Raw genomic sequence first — 19,755 nt, 5'->3', positions numbered from 1 at the left:
AGTTGGTTGTGACTCACTTTAAAGCATAAAAAAGGACCCAAATGTGTCATAAATGTAATCTATGTGACTTTTTTGGATAACTATCCTTGTTTATGTCAAATCTAAGTTTTACTAAAGTGACAACCTGTGGTGATGAGGTCCTCACACTTTTTGGCCAATTTAAATTAAATGAATGACCACCGGTTATAAAGAAAATGTGTCATACACTCAAGAAAACACTGTGCCAAGTTCAATGAATGGAAACAAAGATTTGTTTATAATGATGACAACTTTTGTAACTAAAGACTTTTTTTTACAGTAGCTGCTGTTATTTATTTAATTTACTGTATAAATTAACATTTATGCTAAACATTCTTGATTTGAAAGATTCAGCTCTGGAATATTTCATGGCTACACTGAAATGCAGAGTAGTGGAAATCTTCCATGGCATTATGCTTGAGCTCACCAGAGGGCTTTTGAAAAAAGGGCTTCGTAATTGAATTAATAGGGGTGAAAGAGTGGATGAATGGATAAAGCGTTCTGACCCCTGGTGGCTGGTGCTTGTCTCCCAGGCCGCAGTGGTGCATGAACACAGGCTAGCTGAGCTCAGGGAGGACTCATCAGCAGTACCAGGGGGAGAGCAGAGGAGAGTGGGCTTTGACAGCTGTCAGAACCCCCCACCCGCCTCCCTGGCCTCCCGCTCTGTTCCCCACCTCCTTCATGCATTGCCGGCTGAATCTTACCAGCCCTTACTGCACCGGTTGTGGAACTAGTGCATGTAATTTTCAAATGTACACTCCCCCCCCCCCCCCCAGCCACAAGGAATTATTTATGCCACCAAAGCTATCAAAGTTCTGATCCCAGCAGAATGGCAAACATGCAGGGATTTTCACAGCCTCAGATAAAATGGTAATCAATGGGATAGGGTGAGAATAATGAACTATTTCTTCTGGCTGATGTGAGTCGGAACCTATTACTTGTCTCTTGTCAGTGGAAGGTGGGTTCAGTATGTCCTACTACTCATAAATTCATCCCTGCGTTATCTAATGTTGGCCCGCTATTGTGAAGTTAAAATAACACTAGCTGTCATCGGCCGCCCAACAAATCAAAGGCAAAGCATACATCCAGCTGAAAAGACTGAAATGTTGGCAAACAAAGATACCAGTTGTTTTTTTTTGTTGAGTTCTTTGGTACTGTTTTCTGTTAGTGCTTTGCTGTTGTTGTTTGGACATCATTTCTAGACATTCCTTTGTTATTTAGCACCTAGAAATCAAAAGCTTTTTTGTTATTCACTCATGTCATTCCAAACCCATATGCTGTTTTTTTTCCCCCTTTTTTTTGTGAGGAACACAAAAGGACCACAAACAGACCCATGTCCATTTAAGTCATTACTCACTTATAATCTTTTCCACCAGTGAGCTGTTAACTTGAGAACTGTTGCGAACGGATCATTGAATCAGGGAATCGAACTTGAGAACAGAGTCATTCCAATTTTTAAACTGGATCAACAAATTTGTTAAAAAGAACCAGTTCAAACACAGTACGTTGACAAATTGGATTACTCTGTGTTTTGTTTTGTTGTTTTTTCATTTTGGAATTTGACAGTTGTGGGTTATGTGTTCTTGTATCGAAAAGAGGAGTGGGAAATTTCTCTCTTTGGGACAACATGAGGATGAGTAAATAATTGCATATTTTTTTGTTAACTCTACCTTTAACACTGAATTATGAAGAGGTTGTTTAATATTATGCCGTTGGATTTGGAATTTATTTAGAGCATTAAAATGACATTCATCTTTGTAAATTTGCTCTCTAGACTGGATTTATGAATTAAATGTAATGAATAAGCAACAACATTTAATGATGCGTTTCCTCCCTTTGTGTAGATGACGCATACCTTCTCTCTGGGCTAAACATTGAGGAGGTGTATCCAGAGACATCAAGTTTTATTACTTACGAAGGGTCTATGACAATCCCACCATGCTATGAGACCGCCACTTGGATTCTGATGAACAAGCCAATTTATGTCACAAAGATGCAGGTAAATGAATTTAGACTCGGCTAACACTGTACTACTTGAGGCTGAAACATGAAGTCCATTTTGACACAGCAGATATACAAACCGTTAACACATGCAGAATAATCTGTTCTTGAGTGACATACCCATATGTTAATAAATAATCTTACAGCATGCCGGGTCCCTAGACGGTTTTGATATAGGTCTGTTAGGATTGAGTGTGCAATAATCGCCTAACCTGCCATCAGAGAGACAACTAAATAAATGCTCTGTGTGTATGTGTTGGCCCTGCAGATGCACTCCATGCGACTTCTCAGTCAGAATCAGCCCTCACAGATATTCCTAAGTATGAGTGACAACGTGCGTCCAGTACAGCCTCTGAACAACCGCTGTATCCGCACCAACATCAACTTCAGCATGCAGGGCAGGGACTGCCCCAACAACAGGGCACAGAAGCTGCAGTACCGAGGTTTGTGTCAGTGTTTCTGTCGTTTATACACTGTGATCTTTCATTCAGATTTGAATGAGAGAGTGTAAGTTTGTTTATCCCATGATAAAACAAAAAGTAAAAAATATGTTTCTACTCATTGACTTCAGGACAACACTGACAATGAGTGGGGTTTAAAAGTTTGAGTCTACATGGAGAATCTGGGATTCAAAATGTATTTTAAACCTGCAAATATATATTTTTTTATGATTTTGCCATTTTTAAACCAAGAAACGTTATGGTGTCAAATTAACATGAAATATTGAAGATTTGGCACTATTTCTAGGTCACTGATCACTTTGACCATGTTCACCCCTTTGAATAAAGTTCAGGTTTTCTTTCCTCCATTGAAGCACACACGATGCTTGTTGGAACATTCATAAATAATGCTGGGGGAACGGATCATCAGATTTTTAACAAACTCGTGGAGTGCATGCCAACTGAAGTGCATGATGTCATTAAAGAAAAGGGGAATTAACAAATACTAAAACAATTCTAAAATTCATGTTACTTTTTCAGTTGAATTCTTCACTCAAATTGATATGCTGATAATATAATTTGTAATTAATAAAATTGGAAAAATGTGAAATAGAAGCATTTTTAACTCCTTTGTATAATACATGTTAAGATAGCTAGTTTCTTTGATAAAGTGACTTTATCGAAGAAGTGCATCTAAAATAAGTGACCTTTTTCTTTATTCTCTTCACTTTGCACAGTCGTGACCTTTGAAGTGTTTGGTCAGACGTGAAGGCAGAAGCTCTACTTGTCTATTCAAAAGACATAATTGCAACACCTGCATAAAAGAGGTGCAGTTACAGTGGACATAAACGATGAGGTGTAAGAGATGGATAATAGTTAGAAGAAATTCTTTGATTTTAATTGAACAGGACCTTTCTTTATGGACTTTTTTCACAGACTGCAATGATGCATTTCCTCCATATTTCAGCAGCATAACTCTTGCATTTATATACAGTCAGGTCCATAAATATTGGGACATTGACACAATTCTAATCTTTTTGGCTCTATACACCACCACAATGGATTTGAAATGAAACGAACAAGATGTGCTTTAACTGCAGACTTTCAGCTTTAATTTGAGTGTATTTACATCCAAATCAGGTGAACGGTGTAGGAATTACAACAGTTTGTATATGTGTCCCACTTTTTAAGGGACCAAAAGTAATGGGACAATTGGCTGCTCAGCTGTTCCATGGCCAGGTGTGTGTTATTCCCTCATTATCCCATTTACAAGGAGCAGATAAAAGGTCCAGAGTTCATTTCAAGTGTGCTATTTGCATTTGGAATCTGTTGCTGTCAACTCTCAATATGAGATCCAAAGAGCTGTCACTATCAGTGAAGCAAGCCATCATTAGGCTGAAAAATCAAAACAAACCCATCAGAGAGATAGCAAAAACATTAGGTGTGGCCAAATCAACTGTTTGTAACATTCTTAAAAAGAAAGAACGCACCGGTGAGCTCAGCAACACCAAAAGACCCGGAAGACCACGGAAAACAACTGTGGTGGATGACCGAAGAATTCTTTCCCTGGTGAAGAAAACACCCTTCACAACAGTTGGCCAGATCAAGAACACTCTCCAGGAGGTGTATGTGTGTCAAAGTCAACAATCAAGAGAAGACTTCACCAGAGTGAATACAGAGGGTTCACCACAAGATGTAAACCATTGGTAAGCCTCAAAAACAGAAAGGCCAGATTAGAGTTTGCCAAACAACATCTAAAAAAGCCTTCACAGTTCTGGAACAACATCCTATGGACAGCTGAGACAAAGATCAACTTGTACCAGAGTGATGGGAAGAGAAGAGTATGGAGAAGGAAAGGAACTGCTCATGATCCAAAGCATACCACCTCATCAGTGAAGCATGGTGATGGTAGTGTCATGGTGTGGGCATGTATGGCTGCCAATGGAACTGGTTCTCTTGTATTTATTGATGATGTGACTGCTGAAGAAATCAGCAGGATGAATTCTGAAGTGTTTCGGGCAATATTATCTGCTCATATTCAGCCAAATGCTTCAGAACTCATTGGACGGTGCTTCACAGTACAGAAGGACAATGACCCGAAGCATACTGCGAAAGCAACCAAAGAGTTTTTTAAGGGAAAGAAGTGGAATGTTATGCAATGGCCAAGTCAATCACCTGACCTGAATCCGATTGAGCATGCATTTCACTTGCTGAAGACAAAACTGAAGGGAAAATGCCCCAAGAACAAGCAGGAACTGAAGACAGTTGCAGTAGAGGCCTGGCAGAGCATCACCAGGGATGAAACCCAGCGTCTAGTGATGTCTATGCGTTCCAAACTTCAGGCTGTAATTGACTGCAAAGGATTTGCAACCAAGTATTAAAAAATGAAAGTTTGATTTATGATTGTCTGTCCCATTACTTTTGGTCTCTTAAAAAGTGAGAGGCACATATACAAATTTGTTGTAATTCCTACACCGTTCACCTGGATGTTTGAAGTCTGCAGTTAAAGCACATCTCGTTCATTTCATTTCAAATCCATTGTGGTGGTGTATAGAGCCAAAACGATTAGAATTGTGTCGATGTCCCAATATTTATGGACCTGACTGTATATATATATATATATATATATATATATATATATATATATATATATATATATATATATATATATATATATATATATTATTATCAAGTGTAAATTTATAAACGTAAATGGATTGAGTGGATTTTTTCCACTGATGGAGCACATTGGTACACAAAATATTTGCTGTGGATTATTCACAGCAACAAATATTTACCCTGCAACAGTTTACTTTGGCATTACAAAAGACAGAAATCTGCAAAATTGTCCATTTACTTACCCTAACGTCATTTCCAAGTCCATATTTAGTTATTTTTTCCATCCAACACAAAAGTAAAATTTGGAAAAAAATGAAGTGTGAACTTCTATCTATCTATCTATCTATCTATCTATCTATCTATCTATCTATCTATCTATCTATCTATCTATCTATCTATCTATCTATCTATCTATCTATCTATCTATCTATCTATCTGTCTGTCTGTCTGTCTATCTGTCTATATCTGTCTGTCTGTCTGCCTATCTGTCCATCTGTCTGTCTGCATTAGTATTAAAATAATTATAATTCCCTAAACATTGAGAAATATTGAATGTGTAATTTATCTTAGGCTATAATAATAACAACAGGACTGCGAGTCCCAAAGAATTTATGATCAAAAGATTGTTTCATTACAATACATTTCACTGTGCATAATAACATTTCAAATTGATGCACATATAAATAAATATTCACTTTCATAGCATACACAATACACAAATATTTATAAGTATCATATCAAGCATTCTTTCTTATCATAAAATTGTAATTCTAGGGTGAAATGGCGGTGAATTAAATACTGGCGTTCCTATGATAGAACTTGGGGAAATGTAGGTGTTATTGAGGCTTTTACTGATTTCTCATCAGTGAAAGTAGTGGACATGCAAGGTTTCTAAAAAGTAAACAGAATAAAAAATAATCAGCAACTGAATTACTGAAGTATTTCTATGGTACCTCATGATAACATAATATGTTATGTAACATAATATGTAAATAAACATAACATAACATATATATTACAGAAATAAACTATTCTCTCTTCTGATTTATAATTATCATATAACAATTTATCTTTGAATAATAGGCTAATTAAACACCATATATCACAGCACGCTCTGATTCACAAACAAATATCAACACAAGCATAATTAATATGATGAAATATTACATAGAAACATTCAAAGCATAACATAAATCAAAAAAGTATGTACAGTAAATAGAATGGATCTTTCTCATTCTTTTACTCATACGTCTATATAAACTCAAGCAATCATTAAGCAATCAGCACTTCTATAGCATTAATCAAGGACAAATGCAGCACCACATGGCACTATGTGTATTCAACAACTACTCGCGCGATTCTTAAAATTCTCTGAGTAGCGCTTGTATATGCTCCACATTTGTGCCCAACTTGAAGAATTCTGAACACTCACAGTCGTTTCAAAATACCAATAATTGGGAGAGGGGCAGAGGGGGTTGTACTTAATTATTCAGCAGCTTACAAGCAAATATTTACCCTCAACAAATCCATATAATTATCAATTTCTTCAAATATATCATGTGTACAGATAAACTGCTTATTATATATAAAATAAACTTGTTGGGTGCTGTCATCTAGTAGAAAGTGTTAGATAATTAGAGGTAATTTCCACTTGAACATGCATCATTTATTGACTGAGTTTGTAGGATAAGTTTTTGAGTCTCAATAAAGTATCAGTCTGCTCTGGGAGCCATGGGCATCTTCAGATCCTGAACACAGTATTGTTTGTGCTTCTATCACAATGCCTAAAATGTTGTTGTACAAATTGTTTTACCCCTGCAGCACCAAAGCATCATTAACAAAGAAGCAAACTCATCTAGCCTGCTCTTATCACACAATTTCATTATAGAGGATTTGCTTGTACTCTTGAACTGATTATTTTAAGTCGGTACGGCATTTGCTTGAGAGGTTGAATTTACCACCCCAAAGGGTAAATGAGTGATCCAAAAAAAGATTATTTCCTTTATTACATTTGAGTTGGTAATGGATGAAAATATCTTGGAGGTGAAAAGAAGCATTTAATTAGTTGTGGTTAGGCATCACAGGTCATGTATCTTAACCAGGGAGACAGAAGAAATATATCCTTTAGTAAAACTATCACAGTGAGGTGTCTGCAGGCTAATTGAATGTTACATTTTACCTTGAGGTGATAATATTCAGAGTGCATGAGAAAATTATTAATTCTGGCAAGCTATACAATGACGATTGATGGTGTCTTGCTAAGCAGCAGACTGATCTCACAGTGAAATCAGAAATGGGAGGTTGACTTTTCTTAAGCTAAAATCTGTCTGTGCTTACCGAAATTCGAAACACTGCTCCCGGTGGCCAAAGCGGGAAGTGTTGTTAGGCGAATGGGCACGTATGAGATTGATTTTCCTTGTGTAATGTCCACAGAGGGGCGCCAAAAGTGAATGCATGTTTTATAAACTGTATCCCACAACCCAAATCCCAAACCTAAAACTAGCCATCAGTACAGTAAAAATGTAAAACCCGAGTCTCCCATTTGCTGATGCAACATGCTTCTGGTTTCACCACAGGGGAAGGCAAACACACTGGAGCTTATGCAAACAAATGGCTGATCCTAGGATACAGGAACTCTTGGAAACAACATGCCAACTTCCCGTGTGATCATGGGCTGCAGCTAGAATTAACACTAATTTGGGATTGGCGAATCGATCTTGAAATATCGATACTTCTGATATTGATGCTTCTGTTTGGAGAAGATTGATCCTTACATAAAATATCAATCGTCTGTATTTTATTTCTAACGATTTTAACATAAACCATTCATAAGCTTCAAAGTGCTTACTATTTAGAGTTACTTACTTACTATTTACATAATTTTTCCACATAGCATTTTAAATGTAACCATTTCGGATGGATTCACATTGAGAGTTATATTTCTTTGAGATTTAACTATATAGGGCCTTAACAAAGGAGATACCAAAAGAAAAGTCTTTTTTGGATATTTGTAATGCTTCTGGACTTTGGCAATCTAATTTTGGAAAACAACCCAAAGGTTTTTGTTTTGATTTTTTGGACCACTTGCAGTAAATAACAAGGGTTACTGAAATAAACGTTTTTTTTACCTGTAGTTCTGCTTGCAAATTAAAGGTGTAAATTATTATTATGTCCCCTTTCTTCAAAATAATGGATTACTCAATAAATATTGTAAAAATATCCTTGGCATTTAAAATTTTGGCTTTCTTTATAATTTACAGTTGAAGTCAGAAGTTTACATACAACTTAGTCAAATACATTTAAACTCAGTTTTTCACAATTCCTGACATTTGATTGTTGAAAACATTCTCTGTCTTAGGTCAGTTAGGATCACTACTTTATTTCAAGATTGTGAAATATCAGAATAATTGTAGAGAGAATTATTTATTTCAGCTTTTATATCTTTCATCACATTCCCAGTGGGTCAGAAGTTTACATACACTTTGTTAGTATTTGGTAGCATTGCCTTAAAATTGTTTAACTTGGGTCAAACGTTTTGGGTAGCCATCCCAAAATGCTCTCACAATAAGTTGCTGTAATTTTGGTCCATTCCTCCAGACAGAACTGGTGTAACTGAGTCAGGTTTGTAGGCATCCTTGTTCGCAAATGCTTTTTCAGTTCTGCTCACAACTTTTCTATCAGATTGAGGTCAGTGCTTTGTGATGGCCACTCCAATACCTTGACTTTGTTGTCCTTAAGCCATTTTGCCACAACTGGGGATGCTTGAGATCATTGTCCATTTTGAAGACCCATTTACGACGGAGCTTTAACTTCCTGGCTGATGTCTTGAGATGTTGCTTCAGTATATCCAAATAAATTTCCTTCCTCATTATGCCATCTATTTTGTGAAGTGCACCAGTCCCTCCTGTAGCAAAGCACCCCCACAACATGATGCTGCCACCCCCATGGTTCACGGTTGGGATGGTGTTCTTCGGCTTGCAAGCCTCACCCTTTTTCATCCCAATAAAACAATGGTCATCATGGCCAAACAGTTAAATGTTTGTTTCATCAGACCAGAGGACATTTCTCCAAAAAGTAAGATCTTTGTCCCCATGTGCACTTGCAAACCGTAGTCTGGCTTTTTTTATGGCAGTTTTGGGGCAGTGGCTTCTTCCTCTGTATGCAAATTTCTGACTTCAACTGTACCTTCAGAAATTTGGCACTATATTTGAGTTGTGTTTTGTTTGTTTATTTGTTTGGTTTATTGGTGGGGGGTCCATTATTTGCATCAAATACTTTAATGTCACAATGTGGTAGTGTGCATTTGCATGTGTAGACATTTTCCAGTGTTAAATGATGAGCAGTTAGAAAGGAGTGTTGGATTTGAAAGTCTGTGATCTCATAACAGAAGTGAAGTAAAGAGAGTATCTGAGTATGTTTAGAACAAAATCTCAAAATAATATTTAATTTTCCCCTTTACAGTGAATGAATGGCTGCTGAAATAGCGTGAGGATGTGGACCAGCCCAAGAACAAGAAACAGAATCAAGAGAAATGATGGAATAGTAGACTGAAGACTGACATATGTCCTGCCCAATAAAGTCATGACATTGTAAAGAAAAAAGAAACCCCAGCAAGAAGAGACTTTGCACTGTTGGCAAAGAGATCTAATTTCATACATCAAGTCAAAACTAGTGACATACAGTTATAACCACACAAATGTTTTGATACCTTTTTTGGGAGAAAAAACACAAAAAATATAACATTTATTTCATAGCCTCTACGCCAATGGAACTGAATGTTTTTAGCCTTTGTACATATGGACAACTTGCTACAAATCTGGGAAAAAGGGACATAGGACACTGAACCCACTGACCAATACAGAGACATCCTTGAATCATAACTGCAATCTCAATCTTTGTTTGCTCGTGGTGTGGAGAGGAGAGACAGGCAACAACCTTGCAGGTTTACTGTCAAGACAAAAATCATCATACAGAAGAATCCGGGGTGATATTGTCTGTGATAAAAATGAGAGTCTTGGCCTTGTAAATATACAGTAATTATTAATGCTGAAAATAAGTACATAAAGATACAAATAAACATTTAAAAAATAATATCAGAGGGAAAAATAAATGAAAAAAGATGAATATTTTATGCTTGGCGCATTTTGAATTTCTGGAGCAGAGCTGATGCCTTTTTTCTGTTTCATTGTTTACAATGGTCATACACTGTGTTTGATTAATGTTATCAGCCCAATAAATGTGTTTGGAAAGTTAATTTTTGTAAATATTTTTTAATGTTTTCACCTTGGATACCCATTGCAGTAAAAATATACCCAAAGTATTGATGACTCATGCTGTGCACCACAGATTTTTGTCCAATCAAAATCACTCTAGAATGTGAATGTGTCTCCCCCTGCAACTGACCGGCAATTAGGAAATCATGGTGAATGGCGGGGATGAAATGAAAGCTTTTTGACCCTTTAATATTTCTACACAAATTTCCTGTTACAACACAGCACAACAGCAAAGAGTGCACTTTTAAAGGCATCATGCTTCTCAGTCATAAACCAAACCAACCAGCTTCATGGTCCATCTATGACAAACTTTGGTCTGAGGCAACAACTTTTTTAATATCTGACAAAAACAGGGGTCAGAGTCTGTGTCTTTAATATCTTAAATGAGTGCATTAACTACAGTCCCATGAAGCATTGCAGATTAAAGTAACTGAATTAAATACGAAAGAACAATTTGATTTAAAGTTATTAGAAACCATATATTTTGATTTAATTTAAAATGTTCACATAATTGCAAATATACAACTAGTTTGAGAGTGTAGGGAGACCGACTCGATTGTGTCATTCACAGTGCAAGTGGGTGGTCGCTGCAGAGCTTGTTTGGTGCACTTTTTCACAGCAATTCTCTGATTGGTGACTCATTTCTCATCAGAATAATAGGTAGTGAAGTTCTTCTCCAGCAATGGTATTTAACACAATTAAAAAAGAATTATTTGAAATAACGCGGACTGATGACATCAATATCAGTATATACCATCGGTTAACAGACAGATTGACCTCATGGTAGATCATATATAAGTAATATATTTATATATATTATTCCGCTTACACCACGGTTACCACACCATAAGACATCATTCAGTTGTGTGCGTAATGCGTATGTGTGTCCATGTGTATTAGAGAGGAAGGGGCAGGGGGTGCGAGCTTCCCACAGAAATTTCAGATTATATAGAAACTGTTGTACTGATCAAGTGTATCTAGCTTTGATACATTTCACTGCATGTGCTTTCCATTATAGATATGTGAGGCTGAGTAGGGCGAAATACATAGAAACATTAAAAGCAGCACATATAAAAAAGTTATTTTGGATAATATAAACTTTTGTATTGATCAAGTCACAGGGATGCGGCGCTGTTTGTTGGTCATGATTCAAGTCTCTATGTGAGTGTGTGTATGTGCGGGTGAGACGAGGGATCGCAAGGGCGCTTTTCAACTGAAATTAAAATAAATGTAGGATATTATAGAATTTTTTTTTTCTTATGGTGTGGTAACCGTGGTGTATATATATATATATATATATATATAAATATATACTAAGTTTGGAATAATTTCCAGATTTTGCTGTTTCGGAAGGTAATTGGTACCTCACCAAAGTGGCATTCAACTGATCACATAGTGTAGTCAGGACATTATTGATGTAAAAAAAACAGCACATCACTATTTGAAAAAAGTCATTTTTAATCAAATCTAGACAGGCCCCATTTCAGCAGCCATCACTCCAACACCTTATCCTTGAGTACTCATGCTGAATTGCTAATCTGGTACTAGAAAATCACTTACATTAAACACAGTTGAAAGCTATTTGGTTCATTAAATAAAGATTAGCATTGTTTTGTGTTTGTTTTTGAGTTGCCACAGTATGCAATTTACTGGCATGTCTTAAGGTCAATATTAGGTCAAAAATGGCAAAAAAGAAACAGCTTTCTCTAGAAACTCAACAGTCAATCATAGTTTTGAGAAATGAAGGATATACAATGATTGAAGATTTCATACAAAGGTGTACACTACAGTCTTCAAAGACAAAGGACAACTGGCTCTAACAAGGACAGAAAGAGATGTGGAAGGTCAGATGCACACCTAAACAAGAGGATAAGTAGATCAGAGTCTCTAGTTTGAGAAATAGACACCTCACATGTCCTCAGCTGACAGCTTCATTGAATTCTACCCGCTCAACACCAGTTTCATGTGCAACAGTAAAGACTCAGGCCTTATGGGAAGAATTGCAGAGAAAAAGGCACTTTTGAAACAGAAAAACAAAAAGAAAAGTTTAGAGTGGGCAAAGAAACAGACAGTGGACAACAGATAATTGGAAAAGAGTGTTATGGATCTTAACCCCATTGAGCTTTTGTGGGATAAGCTAGACTGTAAAGGTGTGTGATAAGTGCCCGACAAGACAGCCACATCTATTGCAAGTGTTACAGGAAGTGTGGGGTGAAATGTCATCTGAGTATCTGGACAAACAGACAGCTAGAATGTCAAGGATCTGCAAAGCTGTCATTGCTGCAAGTGGAGGATTTTTTGATGAGAACTCTTTGAAGTAGTTTAAGAAATTCTGAAATATTGTTTCAAATTGTAATAGTAATTATTCATGTTATTAATGTCATGACTATACATTGTGATCAGTTGAATGCCACTTTAGTGAATAAACTTACCAATTTCTTTCCATAAGGGCAAAATCTGTTCATTATTCCACATTTTTGGCCGCCAGTGTATGTATATGTACATATGTATTTTTTAAGTTATCCTTAAAAATTTGTTCCCCAATGGAGTAAATGAATATGATTTTTACTTCAAGAACTTGACTGTAAGACAGAGCAAAAAACTGCACCCGTCAACGCATTTCATGTGGTTTTTAAGGTGACTTATTTTACGTAAACTGGAATCACCTGATCTAAAACACATTACATTTTGATGGAGTGTGTAAAAGAATGAGATGATTTATAATGCGCACATTTTATGAGACTGGTGCCAGCTTAAGACACACTGCAGCATTCTCCCGTGTTGATTTGAAGTGGACATAAGTAGGTGGAAGCAGCATTGATCCCCCACCTTATGATTTAATTATATCTCAATCAATGAAGCATACCTCCAGGTGTGAGAAAAAAATAGCCCATGATTCTAGTATTTTATCTTTGTGCTTCAAATATGAAAATAAAAAGATAATGAGAGGCAGAAATTTTGAATAGCTAGTGTTCATGTTTAGTGTGGCCATTTCTCTGTCAAGCCAGCGGTGGAAAGAACAGAATTGGATCTTTTGATAGAGAAATACTCAGTGTTTTACTTCTGATAAAGAATAACCCCTGGGCTTCCAAACACCTAAGATACAGTATATCTCAGTGGAACAGACTCCCTTTTTCTCTGTGTGAAACCTGTTCCTGTCAAGGAATATAAATATCACAAAACTGGAAAGGAGGCACTCAGACTTTAAGAGGATATCAATTATATCCCATTAATAAGACAATGAAAAGGTCTCTGGCTCTCAAGGAATTTAAATGTAAAGAGCAGGGAATTTGTTCAGCGATTAGGTCAGACGGCACTTCTAGGACACGTCTGTAACCACCCATAATCATTCCCCTTCTGTCACTCACTCGATGTTGTGTCGATTGTAGTGACTCAAGGGGTCTCTTCTGAGAGCCTCGTGTACCTCTGAACTTGAACTTGAGAAACGGCCAATGTCAATTTGGCAGACAGAATTTGCATGCCCCGCCCCGGACATACGGGTATAAAGGGAGCGGGCGAGCGAATGCCAGACAGATTTTTTCTTGGAGCCGAACGGTTGTGTGATCAGCAAGCTGAGTGACACACGACTGTTTCACTCACCTCTGCAAGGGAGCTTGCTGTTGGATCTGACGGTGCATTCCAGCAGCTTCCTCCTTTCTGCACGCCGTGCAGACTCTGCCCCTGGGCGCTTCGACAGCGCTTCTCTTATAAAAGAGTTGACTTCTGTGAAATAATTTATTTTCCTCTGAAAGAGTTTGATTCTGGTAAAAGAGCAACATACCCAAGCAGGTGTTGAATGTCCTTTTTAGGACGCGTCTTTTTAAAGATGTTTTTCCGCCGCTGTGTAGTTCCTGGATGCGGTCAATTTCTCTCCACTTCTGATGGTCATAAAAGCTGTCTTGTGTGCTTGAGCGTTTTATGAGTGGTTTATGTTCTTAGTGCGAGAACATAGCCATGGCAATATTGCGGTCGCGGCTTTCTTTTCTCACAAGAGAAAGCCCCCCACATCATTACTTCTTCCCATGGGATTGAGGACATCCTGGGCTGGCATTGAAGACGATTTGGGGATGACGACGGGCTCGGTTTCGCCACGAGCGAAGTGTGCCCGCCTCCCGGCATGCTTGCTTGCTTCCGTACGAGCTCGGGATGAGTACAGCTCGCTTCGCGGCAAGCCGGCATTCTCCTTCGAGCCCCCGGAATTGGATAACAATTGGATAACTGGGAGCCCCCTTCTTCCCGGAAGTGCATGACGAGCTGACGAGTTCGTGGAGGGCACCTTTTACTGCCCGGAACCGACCTCCTCACTTGTCCGCTCTCACTACCCTGGACGGTGGGGCGGCTCACAGGTACACGGAGGTCCGTCAGGTGGACGGAGCAGTTGCGATCCACCTGTGTCCCGATAATGCTGCCACCTGGCGGGACCGTCCAGTACTCCCCTCCAAGGCCTGTAGCACAACATCGTCGCCGACTGCGAAAGCCTACAATGCCACTGGACAGGTCTGCAAGTACACCAAGCCAAGGCACTCAAAGATCTGCACCTGGGTAGTCCCGATCCTGACGTGCTGCAGGAACTGTGCTCTGCCACCGACCTCGCTCTCAGAGCTCCGAAGGTCACAGTGCAAGCACTCGGGCGGGCGATGGCCACCCTCGTGGTCCAGGAACGGCATCTATGGCTGAACTTGGTCGAGATGCACAACGTTGACAAAGCCTGCTTCCTCAACACCCCTGTCTCCCAGTTTGGTATCTTCACCGTCGACAACTTCGCCCAGCAGTTCTCGGCGGTGAAGAAACAGATGGAGGCCACACATCAAGCCGCACTGGCGTAGCGCCACGCCGTCGTATCGCAGGGCATCCCCCTGCGAAAAAGCCAACGCCAGCTCCGCCTTAAGCTGAAGGTTGAAGGCCCAGCTCTCAGCCCCAGCGTTGAGCTCCCCGCAGGTGGCGTATGCCCCCCGTCTCTAGGACCCCCTCTGGGGGTAGTAAGACCACTCCATCCCCCAGTGGAGGGCCGGGAGGAGAATCCTCAGTTCTCCCCTTTTCTTCGCCGCACCCTGCTTCGGGCTGCGGTACCCAAATTGTCAAAGAGCAATTCCCTCACTTCCTGGGTCATCAGACCGGTGCGCGCTGTTCTCACGGCACCCCAGCACCAAAACCTTGCAGTCTTGGCTCCCCACAGGACCTACTCCTCTGTCTATAGCCCACCCCCTACCGGGTGTGTGGAGTAAGGTAAGTGCTTTTCAGTTTTTTTGGATGGTCAGATGATCCACGCCAATGCGCGGCAAAACGCCGGCACCTTACGAGCAGAGATTTCCCTCTGCTACTCAGGGACGCGATAGAGCCTGTCCCTCTAGCCGAGATAAAGAAGGGTTTCTACAGCCCTTATTTCATCATCCTAAAAAAAGGCGGTGGGTTGCGGCTAATCTTGGACTTGCAAGTTCTCAACCAGACTTTACACAGACTCCCGTTCAGAATGCTCATGCAGAGGTGAAGTCTAACCTGCGTTCGGCATCAAGAATGGTTTGCGGCGGTAGACCTGAAGGACGCGTACTTCCACGTCTCCATTCTGTCTCGACAATGACCCTCCTTATGGTTCGCGTTCAATGGCCAGGCGTATCAGTACAAGCTCCTCCCCTTCGGCCTGTCCCCTCATGTCTTCACCAATGTCGCAGTAGCAGCCCTTGCCCCGCCAAGGGTCATCCTAGCGCACTCTCAAGAGTTACAATGCACCCACAGGGACCAGGTGCTCGCGCATCTCAGCCGCTTAGGGCTTCAGGTCAACTGAGAAAGAAGCAAGCTCTCTCCGGTTCGGAGCATCTCTTTTCTCGGTTTGGAGTTAAACTCAGTCACAATTTCAGCACGCCTCACAACCAAGCACATGCAGTCAGTGCTTACGTGCATGGTTCGCTTCAACCCAGGCACAGTGGTTCCTCTCAAACAGTTCCAGAGGCTCCTGGGGCATATGGCATCCTCGGCCGCAGTTGCGCCACTCGGCTGATGCACATGAGACTGCTCCAGCACTGGCTTCAGACTCAAGTCCTGAGATGGGCATGGTGCCGCGGCACATACCGTGTGTTTATCATCCCTTTCTGGGTTTCAACTGTCATTGAAAGATTTACAGGCTTCTCTTTGGGTATAATTAAGATGACAACAGTATAAACCAGTTTGAACTGTTATTCTTCTACATGTAATATTGTGTGTTGTTTTAGCAGTGGTAGAGATAATCTCTGAAAAACTTTCAAGAGCAAATCTTGTGCAAGTAAATGAAAATCAACCCAAGTAATTTCAAATCGATGCAAAGCTAGTAAAAAATATTTATTTATTGATTTATTTAATTATTTATTTAATGCTTTAATTTGAGATATTTTTTATTTGATGACATGCTTCATGAGATTTGCATGATACTGTAAGTTCCTCTCCTGTAATTCAGCCATTATATTTTCTTCCTCTGTCTCTTCACTCACTTGTGATTTTGTGTTCTCACTCTCTCTCCCCTTCCACTCTACATACCTTTTTTTTATTATTAATCTTACATCCACCTGCAGTGCAGGCTGTCTTCTCATTGTGATTCCCATTGCCTGCAGGTGACTGGTAAACAGTTTTTTGTCTTTGAGAGAATGTGCTCTCTTATGGTTGCTGTTCACTTTCACCTGAAGACAGACTTCTGAAATCATTCCTGCTTTGTAATCCAAAAAAAACAAAAAGAGGCATTAGGGTCAGGAAAGTCACAAGCTCCCTCATAAATATGGCACAGAGTTGCCAACAGCTTCATGGGTACTTTTCTTTTCTGTACCTTCCTCCTTTTCTCTGATCATGGTTTAGAAAGATCAAACAGATTAAATCTGTGTGTGATTTGTATGTGGTGTTTAAGTGGCCCCTGCCCTTTATTCAGCTGTAATCTCTTTTATAAACATTATACCTCCCTGCTGAAGGGATTTTAAAGTAGCTTGACTCTGATTTACATATTTTGGCCCCAAAAATTCACACCTATAATGAATGAATGCCATTGCATTAGATAATAAAATATCAAACTGTGTAGCATCTTCAAACTATTGATGCTAGAGCATATCTCAGAACTTAGAACAGATGTTTTTAATTTTTTTTACTAAAGTGGTCTCAAGGTGATTTATTGGATGTATGAAGTCACACAGCTGTCTTCAGAGAGTAACCCAGACTGATCTCACAGTGAAATCAAAAACAGTAGGAACAGTGTTTGAAACACTGTCCCCCGTGGCCAAAGCTGTAATTGCGGTTGGGTGTATGGATATGCGTGAGCTCCATTTTCCAGGTGTAATTTCCACATAGGGGCACCAACAGTTGTTTTCATCTGTACAGGCTGTAATACTGTGAAGATGAAAACATGTTTTAAAAACTGTACCTATATTTCTCTAAATCAAATGTCACTTGGTTTGATAATTTGTTATAGAATGCAAAGACAGTCGTGCTTTTTTAAGTGTGTCCAAAATTTTACATGAACATTGTTTACATGGTTGTGTAATATTGTGCCAATAGGGTGGTCTCTTTCTATTTCTCTGTTATACTATTCTTTCTCTTGTATTAACTTGTTTATTTATTATTTTTTATTTTTTTATTATTATTATTTGCCAACAGATGGAATGCTCCTGCCTGCCAGTATGTTGAAGAAACCTTTCCGAGAGCATGGTTGTAAATTGTTCTCTCCTGTCTACTGGGATTTTATTTTCACAGACTGGCAGAGCTCAGAATGTATGTATTCATGTTTATCTCCTCGACGTATATAGAAACAAGATGCCTAGTGGGCTGTAATTCTGAGTTTTTTCCTTCTCCTCATTTTAGCTTTCTCTGACACTCTCCTGGCTCCCTCTCTCTCCACCCACTAAGACCCCTTGCTTTGTGTGTCTCATTATTTTACCCAGACTGCACTGCTCAAGCCAAGCCACTCAACACAGACTGTGGTTATTCAGAGATGTTGTGGGTTGTCGTCTTCAGGCTGATTTTCCTAACAAAGTTAAATCCCAGGCATTACATCTGAGTGCTTTGTTGTCCTTCCTATTCTGAAAACTGTTGCTCATAGGGATCTTAAAATATGTTGCAATATCTTTGTGAAAGTGACGCAAATCATAAGAAAAAATTGCATTAGTCATAAACCCAAGTAAATTAGATGCATTTTAATGCAAAGGGGATCAGCACTGAGAGAGAGAGTCATTAAAATTAGTTCTGCATCTATGCTAAAGTGTATCATGCCTGTGCCCTTAAAATAAATTAATCATGCCTCCTCAAAAAGTAGTTTTCATACCAATGGAGTGATTCAAGTTTGAAGTGTCACCTTCATGTTTTGCAAGTCTCAGTCAGCATGGGTCAGCGCAGCGGTACGGATAACACACTGATGCTGATCAAAGACAGCTGAACAGAACATAGTGCAGGGGTCTTGAGGCATGGTTTTTTATTACATTTAGCTTTACACCTAGTCCTAAAAACACCACAGTGTGATGCACCAAAAGTGTCCGTCCTGTGAGAACAGCCCAAGTCTACCTCAAACAGATTAGCAGACACGATTGCAAAATGGAACATTGTCTAATCAATGCTTTACCACCATACTGTAATGTCTTTAAATGATCTGATATTATTATTATAAATTAATATAATATATTTAATATATATTATATTTATAATTATTTTGATGTATTCTATTATGAGTTATCTTTATTTTGGGGCCTTTTTCAACAAATAATTATACATGCATTATACATATACATTCATTAAAATAAATTTGATTTAATAAGGTTTAGATATTAACATCCATAAAAAATAACAGTGCTGTATATAACACAATTGCAAAGTCTTTAGGTTCTGTAATAAAATTACTTTTTTTGTCAACAAGCATGGATTGAATTTAAAATTCTTGTAATCAGTTATGTAGTTGATTATTTTTTTTACAAGCAGACAAGGGTATTGTAAGTGTGTTAAGCTTCAAATAATAAATATCAAAAAGTGCATTAAGCCTAAAACATTTACAAATATCATAAATATCTAACACTCAACGTTGTGTCAATGAGTTGACACTAGGGGTCGTTCCTGCGGAGCCCAGACATCTCTGATCTTGAGAAAAGTCCAATGGAAATTGCCGTGTGGAATTTGCATGCCACTCGAGATTCCACGGCTCCGACTTCCACGGCTCAGCCTTCCACGGCTCCGCCCCTAAGCCTTCCACGGCTCCGCCTCCTGAACCTCCTACGGCTCCGCCTCCTGAACCTCCTATGGCTCCACCTCCAGAGGCTCCCAGGGCTCCGCCTCTAGAGACTCCTACGGCGCCACCTCCCTCGGCTCCGCCTCCAGAGCCTTCCAGGTCTCCACCTCTAGAGCCTCTTATGGCACCACCTCCCTCGGCTCCACCTCCAGAGCCCTCCAGGGCTCCGCCTCCCTCGGCT

At 39.4% G+C, this 19,755-nt stretch overlaps 1 protein-coding gene across 1 annotated transcript in view; it reads left to right on the top strand.

Annotated features, from left to right (window-relative positions):
- The window catches only part of LOC127633768 (carbonic anhydrase-related protein 10), a 214,229-nt gene extending 203,910 nt beyond the window's left edge, over positions 1–10,319 (top strand). Inside the window, exons 7-9 of the mRNA XM_052113067.1 lie at positions 1,863–2,017; positions 2,288–2,462; positions 9,540–10,319. Of these exons, the coding sequence (XP_051969027.1) occupies positions 1,863–2,017; positions 2,288–2,462; positions 9,540–9,562 (353 nt within the window). The 3' untranslated portion in view covers positions 9,563–10,319. The remainder of the gene's footprint in view (positions 1–1,862; positions 2,018–2,287; positions 2,463–9,539) is intronic.
- Positions 10,320–19,755: the final 9,436 nt, after the last annotated feature.

Source organism: Xyrauchen texanus, chromosome 40 (assembly GCF_025860055.1).
Source record: "Xyrauchen texanus isolate HMW12.3.18 chromosome 40, RBS_HiC_50CHRs, whole genome shotgun sequence".
Classification (NCBI taxonomy): domain Eukaryota; kingdom Metazoa; phylum Chordata; class Actinopteri; order Cypriniformes; family Catostomidae; genus Xyrauchen; species Xyrauchen texanus.
This window is presented reverse-complemented; position numbering and strand designations above follow the sequence as displayed.